The sequence below is a fragment of the Somniosus microcephalus genome, chromosome 27, assembly GCF_052327205.1.
Source record: "Somniosus microcephalus isolate GS21.2 chromosome 27, FLI_Smic_1.0, whole genome shotgun sequence".
Taxonomy (NCBI): domain Eukaryota; kingdom Metazoa; phylum Chordata; class Chondrichthyes; order Squaliformes; family Somniosidae; genus Somniosus; species Somniosus microcephalus.
The window spans coordinates 11,749,562-11,761,959 of record NC_141013.1 but is presented as its reverse complement, the minus strand read 5'-3'; the positions used below and the strand labels follow the sequence as shown (position 1 = coordinate 11,761,959).

At 40.7% G+C, this 12,398-nt stretch overlaps 1 protein-coding gene across 1 annotated transcript in view; it reads right to left on the bottom strand.

Annotated features, from left to right (window-relative positions):
• ctc1 (CTS telomere maintenance complex component 1) overlaps positions 1–12,398 on the bottom strand; it is a 79,346-nt gene continuing 66,948 nt past the window's right edge. The window contains exon 24 of the mRNA XM_085968520.1: positions 1–506. Within this exon, the coding sequence (XP_085824646.1) occupies positions 361–506 (146 nt within the window). The 3' untranslated portion in view covers positions 1–360. The remainder of the gene's footprint in view (positions 507–12,398) is intronic.

Genomic DNA, 12,398 nt, shown 5'->3' with positions numbered 1-12,398 from the left:
TTAATGTTGAAATAAAATAAGTTTATTTTCAAAAATTATACACAAATACCGAGATCAAATAGAATGATACTGAGCACCTTTAACAATCTAAATTATTCCAAGTATTAGAGATCATAATGGAGTTTGATTTTTAAAAATTATAAATGGCAATTTAAAATATTGCTTTGTAATGGGATATTGAGCAAAACTAGTCAATTTAAATCAACTTGATAAAAAGGTGTTATTCTCAACAGGCGGTAGTGCATCAATTATTTCACAGTTTGCAACTCTTGTAAACATCCACAAAGTCAATTCTCTTGATTCAAGTGAGGGGTTATTTCTTGGTCTACGGTTGCACAGTTAATGCACTCCAATAACCATCTATTGCATCAGTCTATCATTTGCCAAGTGGCAAAGCACTCGATAGTCCACTTCCTTTATGTCCAAACAAGTCAAAGACAAGGCGGGTGCCATCTTGGTGATATATTGGTGGTCTCCACATGTGAATGTCCTCAGTTGAAAGGTTTCTTTTTAAGAAAGAGAAAATCTTGGTGTTGATATGATATTGGCATTGCAGGAACAGAACACTTATTTAAACTATACTGGCAATGTCTAGCTGACACCACAGTGCATGAGGGACAAGTTCTAGATTTACTTGGTAGTACAAGACAAAAGGTATTTTCTATTCTGATTGCAATGCTAGGTTCAATCAATGCATCCAAAGGGTTATGCAGGTCAACTAATTATTTTCATAATATTCAAAATATTTGAACATCTTACCTTGTATTGTGAAGTCAACACACATCTCAGATTGTTTTGGATTTTTTACCTCGTTATTTCACTCATCTTAATAGGCATATATTTTACAGTATTTAAATTCATGACAAAGCAACACAATGAATTGAGCATGCTAAACCCTTTTTAGTTGAAGATAATCACATTTCCAGAAAAATGTGGAATAATCACATACCATAATATTATGATATAATGTTCTAAACACATTATGGAAACCACAATTATCTTTGCGCTGTTATCCAAGTTTGAATATTTAGGAGGAAAATTATCAGTCTAAATTACTTCTGGAAAGAAAAATAGCATTCGAACTAAACTCCATCTCAACTTAAACCATTGGTCTCTACAAAGTCTAAGATACATCATACAAATAATAAACATTATATTTTTGCAAAGCTCCAACATCTTTTTTAGCTTCACTTGCTGAGCAGTTCACCAATGTCTGAGCAATAGAATTCAAACAAGCCAGAACTCTTCACTTATTCATTCATGGTTAGCTGTAAATTTGCTAGATACAGCGTTACTACAGTGACATGTTAGCATCTCAATGACCACGGCACAGTTTAGAAATAAGTTACTTCTGATTGGATGCTACATTGCAAGATTTACTGCAGGTCCAATATACTCTGCCAACATCTTAACCCACCAGTAATTTGCTACCTGATAGCACGTGTCGATATATTGGTACATTTTCCAGAGTATTGCTGGGTGCAAAACGAGGTGAATTTTATCTGCGTTTGGCAAATTTGCCTAACAAATGCAGTATTCAGTTTCCGTGTGCGCTTCTTTTTTGGAATGGGGGAGGGGGAGACAGAGCAGGGGATGAGGAAAGATTTCCCCCTTCAGTTTATTCCACCCCACCCCCAAACAAAAGCAGAGATAGGAAACAATCTCTGGAGAACTCTGCCAATGCTACTCTGTAACCATGGGTAAATGATGTGGAAAAAACACCCTAGCAAGGGCATTCAATCTTGATTATCCCACCTTTCTTGTGGGGAAACATGGCCTCCTTTGTGCTCCCTCACACCAGTACTGCTGGCATCAGGAACTCGGAGTTGAAGATCATGGGTATTAACCCAATCTTATTACTGTACTCTGCAGAGTTGTACACTGATGCTCCAATGCACTAGACACCATGTCAGTGGTTCTGTGTGCCTTAATCAAATAGTTCTTAAAAAATTAAAAATGGCATATGAAATGTAATTGTCCTTTCATAATTTCATCTGCGCAATCATCTTTTCTCTTTAATTTATTTAAAAACAGTAATTCAGAGGCTCGTTATGCCTTCCTCTGACCTTTCCTACAACTAAAAAAAAATCTTCAACATGACCTACAGATTTTTAACAAGCAAGGTCTCCGTGCAGTAAATTACCTAAGTCTGTACTGTTGGAGCAAGACTGCCAGGTTGACGTGCCTAAATGAGGAATGCCACAGTAGTCAAGAGTGCCAAGCCACCTGCTACTAGGTTTGTCAATTCCTACTAAACCAACCATTTTCATTTAAAAGTGATCACAGATGATAAGACGACTGCTGGAGAGGGTGAAAATGTACTTAAACCACAGCTGCCGACTACTCTCTCGTCTTTGCAACACATAATAGGGATGACTAATTATTATTGTCAAGACTACCCCAGGAACAGCGATTATTCTGCCTCAACAACTGTCATTATTTGAGCCCCCAAGATTATAGTAGCTTCAGCTGTCATTCTTCCATGACTAACGCATATTAAAAATACATTTAGATTTTTTATTAAATGTCTGGATCTGAAAGTTGACCAATATTGATCAGACTGATATCAGAAGACTGATATAAAGAATTCATTCAACAAAAGTCCCATTTCTTCATCCCTTATAATTCTACCAACTTATCCTTTAAAGGAGAACCTATCTGGTCTTCAATACTCCAGACATAACTAATGCATCTCTTTGGATTTTGCATGATACCAACTACCAATCACTCCATTTTCTTCACTTCTCACATTCTCTTTAGTTACCGTCAATTGACAGTACAATTCCCAAACTAAACTCATTTAATGTTTCCTTGTATATCGTTTAACATGCTTCTATGTGGACCTTAGGTTACTTTTCAGCTGCTTATTCAGCCACTCGAGTCTTGCACTTTAGGGCACGGGGAAAAGACCAGCAAATAAGATTAAGTGGCAGCTCTTTCAGAGAGATGGTACAGGCCGAATGGGTCAAATGGCCTCCCCTGTACTATGAAATTCTATGGTCTCGAGCTTCTCCCTCCCATACTGTGGTCTTCAATCAACTTCCTCTTCATTTCTTGTTTCGTTTCCCATTTATTCTTTTCATAGCTCCAAAATGTACTTGTCTGAAGTCCAGTCCAACACTAAATTAAACTTAAAAAGACTTTCCATTGAAATGGGATACAGTAACTGACCTTAAGTGTGACATATTTTAAGCAATAGGGGAAAGGAGAAGAAGACTAAAATAGCAATTTATACAAAACATTGGTTAGGCTGATTAGCATAGAGATTTGGGTGCCTCATTATAGAAAAGGCATTAAAGTCAGAGCTTGTAGGATAGCAGAGTTCGGAAATTACAGTCACGAGGACAGACTTGAGGTAATGGGACAAGTTCTATTGGAGCCGAGAAGACAGAGGAGATTTAATAGAGGTTTTTAGAATTATGAGCTTTGGTAGAATGAATAAAAGCAATCTTCTCTTTTTGGGGAGTCAGTGAAGAATGGACATGAGTTTAAAATTAAGACAGAGAGGATGTATGGTTGAGAGCAACTTCTTTACACATAGCATTGTTGGAACATGGAATGCTTTGCCACGGGGAGTAGTTGAGGCAAAGACCATTGTTCCTTTTAAGGAAAAACTGAATAAAATAGCAGAGAAAGATACAAGGCTTTGGAGAGACAGCAGGGTATTGAAATTAGTTTTAGATTGTTTTACCGAAGAGCGAACACAGACACAATGGGATGAATAGCCTCCTTCTGTGTTGTAAATATATCTGATTCTATGGTATGTGATCGTGCTGACCTACGCTTAGATAATGCATAGCGGTAATGTGCAACATCAGTGGAAAGGAATACACTCAAAGTAATTAATGTAATGTAATTTGATCATTGACTTCAGAACTGAATTTGTTTTGAGGAAATAACTAAAGATTCAGGCTGCAAGTTAATAACCTTTGAAGTTACAACAGGAGAAAGTGGATTATTGCCAAGTTACGAGTATTATTGCAAGGGTCCACTGTACTAGAAATAGTCAATTCCCTCATAACAGTGAGACAATACTGACTACATTATAGGAGTTTTAAAGTGAAAACCAAGGAAAATGTTTCAAATAAGGGCATCACTTTCAAACTATAACTCAAAGTACATTTATATTTGTGGTTCCAGAGTCATACTATAAATAATAATTACAAGGTAATGGGTTCTAATTAAAACCAAATTAACCAAGCTATTTGTAATAATAGTACACAGCTACAGTTTTGAACTGAAATGCAACAATGCCACGCCAATGGAACTGATAACACACCACTGCAAGAGAAATTTCCACTCACTAATCGGGTGGTCTCAAGTTTCAGAGCAACTTGATGGTTCACCGGCTAATCTGCTCCTAGTCTAGAGCGATGCCGCCTTTAAACCAGGCTTTTGAAGCGAGAAACTTAACTATTATTCAATTCTGACCTTTAATAATATTGCAATGCAACATTTACAAGCACTGCACTATCCTTTCCCAGCATCTTGGGGAAATAATTCGGAGTATTTCTCAAGTGGGTGGGGGATGGGCTGTGGGTTAAAGAACTGTGACAAAGAGAAAGAATGAAGAGCTACAAGGCCAAAAATGAGACTTTTTTTTCCTGAGGCAAGCAAAATGAAAGCAGCTAGCACAAGGTAGATAAAATGAACAAAGGAAAGATGAAAATAAATTTAAAAATAAGGGGAAAAAAGGAGTACAAAATAAGTAAATGGATTGAAGAGGAGAGGTACAGGGATCTTTGAGATTTAAATCAATTATCTGATTGTCATTGCAGGGACATCCCAGGGGGTCATGTTCAGCCTCTGAGCTGCCCTAGCTGTAGGGATACTTGATGTCAACTCAGCTAGAGCAACTAATAGCATCAAAACACCCAGTCACAAGACTCCTGCCACGTAGGAGCAGCTCTCACCCACTCTGGAGGTGGGAGCTGTATTGAAGAGATGCTACAGAAACAGGGTCCGAGTCTTAAGTGAGGGTACATCCAAGCAATGCTAGAGACTGGGAATGCTATCCCAAGACAAGAGGTTGCGTTGCCAAAGCCAATCAACAGAAGAAGATAATGGGTTGACGTGACTCACATCGACAAAGCTTTGGAAATAGTCACTTTTTTGGAGGGGTGAAATTTAGAAAACAGTGAGAGCTCCATTTTGTCCTATGAGAGACTTCAGTTGCGTGGATAGACGAGAGAAGCTGGGGTTGTTCTCCTTAGAGCAGAGAAGGTTGAGAGGAGATTTGATAGCGGTGTTCAAAATCATGAGTGGTCTAGACAGTCGATAGAAACTGTTCCCTTTGGCAGAAGGGTCGAGAACCAGAGGACACAGATTTAAGGTGATTGGCAGAAGAACCAAAAGGCGACATGAGGAAAAACTTTTTTACGTACCAAGTGGTTAGGATCTGGAATGCACTGCCTAAAAAGGTGGTGGAGGCAGACTCAATCATGGCTTTCAAAAGGGAATTGGATAAGTACCTGAAGGGGAAAAATTTGCAAGGCTACGGGGAAAGGGCGGGGGAGTGGGACTAGCTGAAGTGCTCTTGCAGAGAGCCTGCATGGGCTCGATGGGCTGAATGGCCTCCTTCTGCGCTGTAACCATTGTGATTCTATAATTACGAGTGATAGCACCAGTTGGTGCGAGAAAATCACCCATTCACGTCCACATCAGGAAACAGGTGAAGCCAATCCATTCCAAGGTGATTGGAGTCAGTCATGAAGCGTGCTAGGCCAACACCAACAAACTCAACCAGTGCCACACTAATGTTATATAGATGCCCAGCTTCTTTTTCTTGGCCCATCATCCTTCTCACTACAAGCTAACACAAGATTGTCCTGGACAGATTGCATAATGGCATCATGTGGACTGGCAGTGCCAACTGGTGAGAGGAACAGCCAATGCTAAGTAGGCATTTGTGATGAGGTCTTCAAAGAGATCCACTGGAGGCAATCCTTGTAGATTGAGAAACCAAGGCAAAAATGATACAAATTAGCATTATGCTTGAATGGGAGACATCTGATGCGCTGGTCATTCCTATCAGCAACCATCAATGTTCCAGTTCGCTTGCTTCAGGTACAAGCACTGCATTAAGACTCCACATTAACAAATCATCATAGCTGAAACTGACTGGAAACCAAGAAACATTATCTGGCATTGGTAGGGTGAATGCCGGCAACCAAAAAGTTGCAACGTCACATGTATGTGGTAAATTGCATCAGAGAGAATGAAACAAATCATGCTAACCACAACACAGGCAAAACTAACTTCAATCAACACCGACATACAAAAAAAACCAATTGCAAAACAGATGTTCTTGTCTCATCTCAGGACAATTTTCCATATATACTGCACGGGGTGAGGTCACATACAATATTATATTTAAAGGTCTTAAAAGGACGTTGTAATTGTAAATTCTCTTCCCCCCCCCCCCCCCCCCAAACGCTGGTCTACTCTAGTTGCGAAGACGCCAAGACAAAAGTATAAAGTGCAAAATAAAGCCAAAAGAAAAAAAAACACCCTAGTTCAAAGACTGCTAATTGACTTCTATTATAGTCAAATTTGTTCCCAATGTAAGTCATAACTCACCATTAAGAAAGGCAGAATTAAGCGGAGCACTTAAATGGTTTATAAATTTTACTCAGCTCCTCCGATGTCCCAGTAGGTAAAGTTACCACCCAGAATAGCACAACCCATACAGATCTTGTTCTGGTTTTAAATGCCAGTCTATGGTGAGCTAGCTGATCTGCTGCAGCAGCAGCAATGCTACAAAAGGCATAAAGGAGAATAAAATCAGGTAAGGCTTCCTCTCCATGTCGATACTCTGTGACCCCTTCTGTAAAATGCATGTGTGCGTATCTTGTGACAGAATTGGGTGAACAGTCCATCATCATTCACTATATCGGCTCCTGCATGAAGAATGGATACTTGTAAAGTACCAGAAGACTGTCAGCATTTTGGAACCAAGACTTAGGAAGAGTCAGTGGCTTCAGGAGAAAAGGAGGGGAGAAAATTGGAGAAACAAATCTGCTCAATTCACCCACTTTAAAAAAATTCAGATATAGAGGGCTGGATTGTAATTGGGTTGTGCAGAAGACCACCAGCAACAGGCTTTTGGTTAGTTCTTTTCCAAGTGTTTTTTTGAGCAGATAAAGCTCGCTTGTAAAATATTTTATTTTTCCACGATGTCTACCAAATCAGAGACAGCGCATGGTCGTGAATTAGCAAGGATGTAGAGAATGTAGATATGGTGCATACGGACTTCCAAATAAGAGACTTATTGCAAAAATTAAGACCTAATGGTATCAGAAGGGAAGGGCGAAGGAGAGGAAGCAGAAAACAGGAATCAATAGATTTTTCTTGCATTACAGTAAGTGGTGAGGCCAGGGATCTCCATTAGGATCTTGTTCTCCATATACACAAGTGATTTGACACAGCAAACTGTGAGCAAGAATGCAGGAGACTACACAAGGGCAGTGGGCAGATAAGTGGAAAATACAATTCAACATAAATAAATGTGAAGCAGTACAGTTTGGAGAAAAGAGGCTGGAAATATATTTTGAATGGTATGGTTCTCAATGGAGTGGAGAAGAGAGATCCAGAGGTACAGATACGCAGATCTTAAAAATCGGACTGCATGTAGAAGAAGCCACATAAAAAGGCAAATGTGATTCGGGGTTTTGAAATACCAAAGCAAGGAAGTGATGTTGAATCTGTCCAATAGATTGGTTAGATCAAAGTTAAAGAATTTGGTCGCTCTGTTATAGAAAGGATATTGCAGCCATGGAAAAGATACAATATAGGTTCACTAGAATGACATCAGGGCTGGCAGAATATGTAGTTACAATGAGAGTTAAAAGGCTAGAGCCATACTGTTCACAGGATCAGAGAAGGCCAAGGAGAAGATCAAATAGAAAGTGTTCTAAATTATTTATCCTGTCAAAATATTTCATGTTGAAAAACTATTTCTAATGGTCGTTGAATCAGTAACAAGGGGGCATAAATGTAAAATTAGTACAAGAAACAGACGAGAGCGCTGAATTGTTTTTTCCTGCACAAAGAGCTAACAAAAAGCAATTGAAGCCAGTGGGTCAGCATGGCTCAGCTGGCAGCATTCTTGCCTCTGAGGTTGTAGGAAAAACATAGAAGATAGGAGCAGGAGTAGGCCATTCGGCCCCTCGAGCCTGCTCCGCCATTCAATGAGATCATGGCTGATCATCCAAACTCAGTACCCTGTCCCTGCTTTCTCCTCATATCCCTTTAGCCTTAAGAAATATATATAACTCCTTCTTGAATATATTTAATGAATTGGCCTCAACTGCCTGTGGTAGAGAATTCCAAAGGTTCACCACTCTCTGGGTGAAGAAATTCCTCATCTCTGTCCTAAATGGCTTACCCCTTATCCTTAGACTGTGACCCCTGGTTCTGGACTCCCCCGCCATCGGGAACATCCTTCCTGCATCTAGTCTGTCTAGTCCTGTTAGAATTTTATAAGTTTCAATGAGATCCCCTCATTCTTCTAAACTCCAGCGAGTATAAGCCCAATCGACCCAATCTCTCTTCATACGTCATTCCTGCCATCCCAGGTATCAGCCTGGTGAATCTTCGCTGCACTCCCTCCATGGCAAGAACATCCTTCCTCAGGTAAGGCGACCAAAACTGCACACAATACTCAAGGTGTGGTCTCACCAAGGCCCTGTACAACTGCAGCAAGACATCTTTGTTCCTGTACTCGAACCCTCTCGCTACGAAGGCCAACATACCATTTGCCTTCTTAACTGCCTGCGGCACCTGCATGCTTACCTTCAGCGACTGGTGCACAAGGACACCCAGGTCTCGTTGAACTTCCCCTTCTCCCAATCTATTGCCGTTCAGATAATAATCTGCCTTCCTGTTTTTGCCACCAAAGTGGATAACCTCACATTTATCCACATTCTACTGCATCTGCTCAATCACCCAACCTGTCCAAATCATACTGGAGTTTCTCGGCATCCTCCGCACAGCACACACGCCCACCCAGCTTTGTGTCGTCTGCAATCTTGGAGATATTACATCTAGTTCCCTCGTCTAGATCATTAATATATATTGTGAATGAATAGCTGGGGTCCTAGGACCGATCCCTGCGGTACCCCACTAGTCACTGCCTGCCACTTGGAAAAAGACCCGTTTATTCCAACTCTTTGCTTCCTGTCTGCCAACCAGTTCTCTATCCAAGTCAGTACCTTGCCCCCAATCCCATGTGCCTTAATTTTACACGCTAATCTCTTATGCGGGACCTTATCGAAAGCCTTCTGAATGTCCAAATACACCACATCCACTGGTTCTCCCTTATCTATTCTACCAGTTACATCCTCAAAAAATTCCAGATTAGTCAAGCACGATTTACCTTTTGTAAATCCATGTTGACTTTGTCCGATCCTGTCACTGTTTTCGAAGTGCTCTGCTATTACATCTTTTATAATGGACTCCAGCATTTTCCCCACTACCGATGTCAGGCTTACCCCGTTTTCTCTCTACCACCTTTTTTAAACAGTGGCATAAATTAGCTACCCTCCAATCCATGGGAACTGTTCCAGAGTCTGTAGAATTTTGGAAGATGACCAGCAATGCATCTACTATTTCTCGGGCCACTTCCTTAAGTACACTAGGATGTAGATTAGCAGGCCCTGGGGATTTATCGGCCTTCAATCCCGTCAATTTCCCTAACACCATTTCCCTACAAATACTGATTTCATTCAGTTCTTCCCTCTCATTAGACCCTATGTTCCCCGACATCTCTGGGAGGTTATTTGTGTCCTCCTTTGTGAAGACAGAACCAAAGTATGTATTTAATTGGTCTGCCATTTCTTTGTTCCCCATTATAAATTCTGCTGATTCTGACTGCAAGGGACCTATGCTTGACTTCACCAATCTTTTTCTCTTCACATATCTATAGAAGCTTTTACAGTCAGTTTTTATGTTCCCTGAAAGCTTACTCTCATACTCTATTTTCCTCCTCTTAATTAATCCTTTTGTCTTCCTTTGCTGAATCCTAAACTGCTCCCAATCCTCAGGTTTGCTGCTTTTTCTGGCCAATTTATATGCCCTCTCCTTGGATCTCATGCTATCCCTAATTTCCCTTGTTAGCCACAGTTGAGCCACCTTTTTTGTTTTATTTTTATGCCACACAGGGATGAACAAATTCTGTAGGGCAGTCCTATTCAGCCGGACAATGGAGGAGGCATTGTAGGAGGAAGGTGTGGTGCACCGTGTCAAAGGCTGCTGACAGGTCGAGAAGGATGAGGAGGGATAGCGCACCAGTCACAGTGGATGCCATTTGTGACTTTGATTAGGGCCGTTTCAGTGCTGTAGCAGGGGTAGGCAACTCAGTGCAGTACTGAGCGAGTGCTGCACTGTCAGAGGTGCTTTGTTTCCGATGAGATTTTAAACCGAATCGGTCTGCCTTCTCAGGTGGAAGTAAAGCTGCACTATCCTACAAAGAGCACGAGAGTTCTCTCAGTGTCCTGGCCAACATTTATCCCTCAATCCAATATCATTAAAATAGAATATCTGGTCAATTATTTCATTGCCATTTGTGGGAGCCTGCTGTGAGCAAATTGGCTGCTGTGTGGCCAACAGTGACTATACTTCAAAAGTAATTAATTGGCTGTGAAGCACTTTGGGATGTCCAGAGGTCATGAAAAGCACAATATAAATACATACAAGTTCTTTCCTTCTTTACCCACTGAGTTCTGTCATTTGTTTTTGGGGGGGGGGGGGGGGGGGGGAGAGGGAAAGAACCTAACCCGCCACTGGACTTCAATCCGACAGAGGCTGCCTACATTTCCTGGATTATTTTTTAAAATTCTACACCCAGTAGTAAAGTGTTAACTGTAAAATGTTAACTGAGCGTACCACCAGTACCATGAATACCAAACCCAGTCCACATAGCAATAGGAAAATCCAGCTAACTCTGGTGACCCAAGTCAATCACTACTTGAAGTCAATAATACAGCACTCCAAATGCAGCCTGTGTAACCTACAGCAGAATTAGTATTCATGATGTCAACACCCAGTGAATAATTAATCCCCCTTTCCTAAGCAAGTAAAATAGGATACCCTGCTCAATAACTGTAGTATTTACATACAGTACAATGATAAAAGGAATCCTAATGATTTGAGAGACTGTGATCCAGTCCACTTGTGCTGCTAATACAAAATATCAAACTCACTGCAGTAATTTGCCTCAAAGCAAAGAAGAAAAACATTCATCTCAAAATTGACCATTAAGCAACAAGATTTGGAATTGTGAAATTATGCGTTTCCCCCCCCCCTCCCCCTCACCCAAGTTTACACATTTTCTATCCTAGCAAGATTAGATTTTTTTAAATGTTGTTGCATTTCATCCGGGCAAGCCTAACACGTGAACAATGCAAAATGAAATGAATATCTACATTCACCATCAATTAATTTAAAAATCACAGCTCTTCACACATTCAAGTGTTTCAGCTATTAACTACTTGCAATGTTTCAACTTGGGTTTAAAGAATTTCAGTCAGCAAAGAAAAGCAAAACTTCTAATTCCAAAGCAGTTCCGGTAACATTTTCATGCAGAGGTCATTCCTTGTAACTATGGGGATGTCACCATAAAAAGGAAAAGTGGAAAATAAATTAAACATATGTGGAGATGGGCATGGGTTCTTCTCCGGAATCTCTACGTGACAAGTTCTTGATCTAAAGCACGCTTTCTGGAAAGGTGCAAAGTGGAGCGAACAAGCTTCCACTGAAGGAGGGTGGCAAAGCACTCCAGGTCAAATGCAAGTCATGCTCTCATGCATGTTTCAGCAACCTGTTCAAGAACAGCATAGGGAAATGTCTGGAAACACACCAGTGTGTGAAATGATGCGCAAAAATAAACAAGGAGGCTGGAGAAAAATCACTCTAGGGAGTGAGGGGGAAAGGGAGAGGAGCATCATCGTTCACTGGTTACAGAAAGATCACTTTATTTGTCCCCATAAAGTGCAGTCTCAACTTGTTGTCTGTTGATCGTATTAAGATTACATATTACAAGAGAGACATTTTTCCTACTACTTTTCGCCCCTTCTGAAGCACCAAATACTGCCAGTGTTGTTTAATGGGCTTTGGCTGCCACCAATACCTCACCCAAGTGGCCAATCTTCATGCATGATCTGAGTGTTGGCAGACTATTAAACTGTAGGCAGCATTGTGGCCAAAACCAATTTTGTCCACAAATAGGTGCTTTGCCACTAGGCTGACCCAACATTGATGAGGAATAGAAACTGATTTTTCTCCACCTCCCTAGTCCAAGGGTGCCAGTGTAGCACTGATAATTGATTCAGAGGCTGCTACACCAGGGGAAAAAATGGTAAGATACTCATGGGTTTAACAGATTGTGATGCAGACAAAAT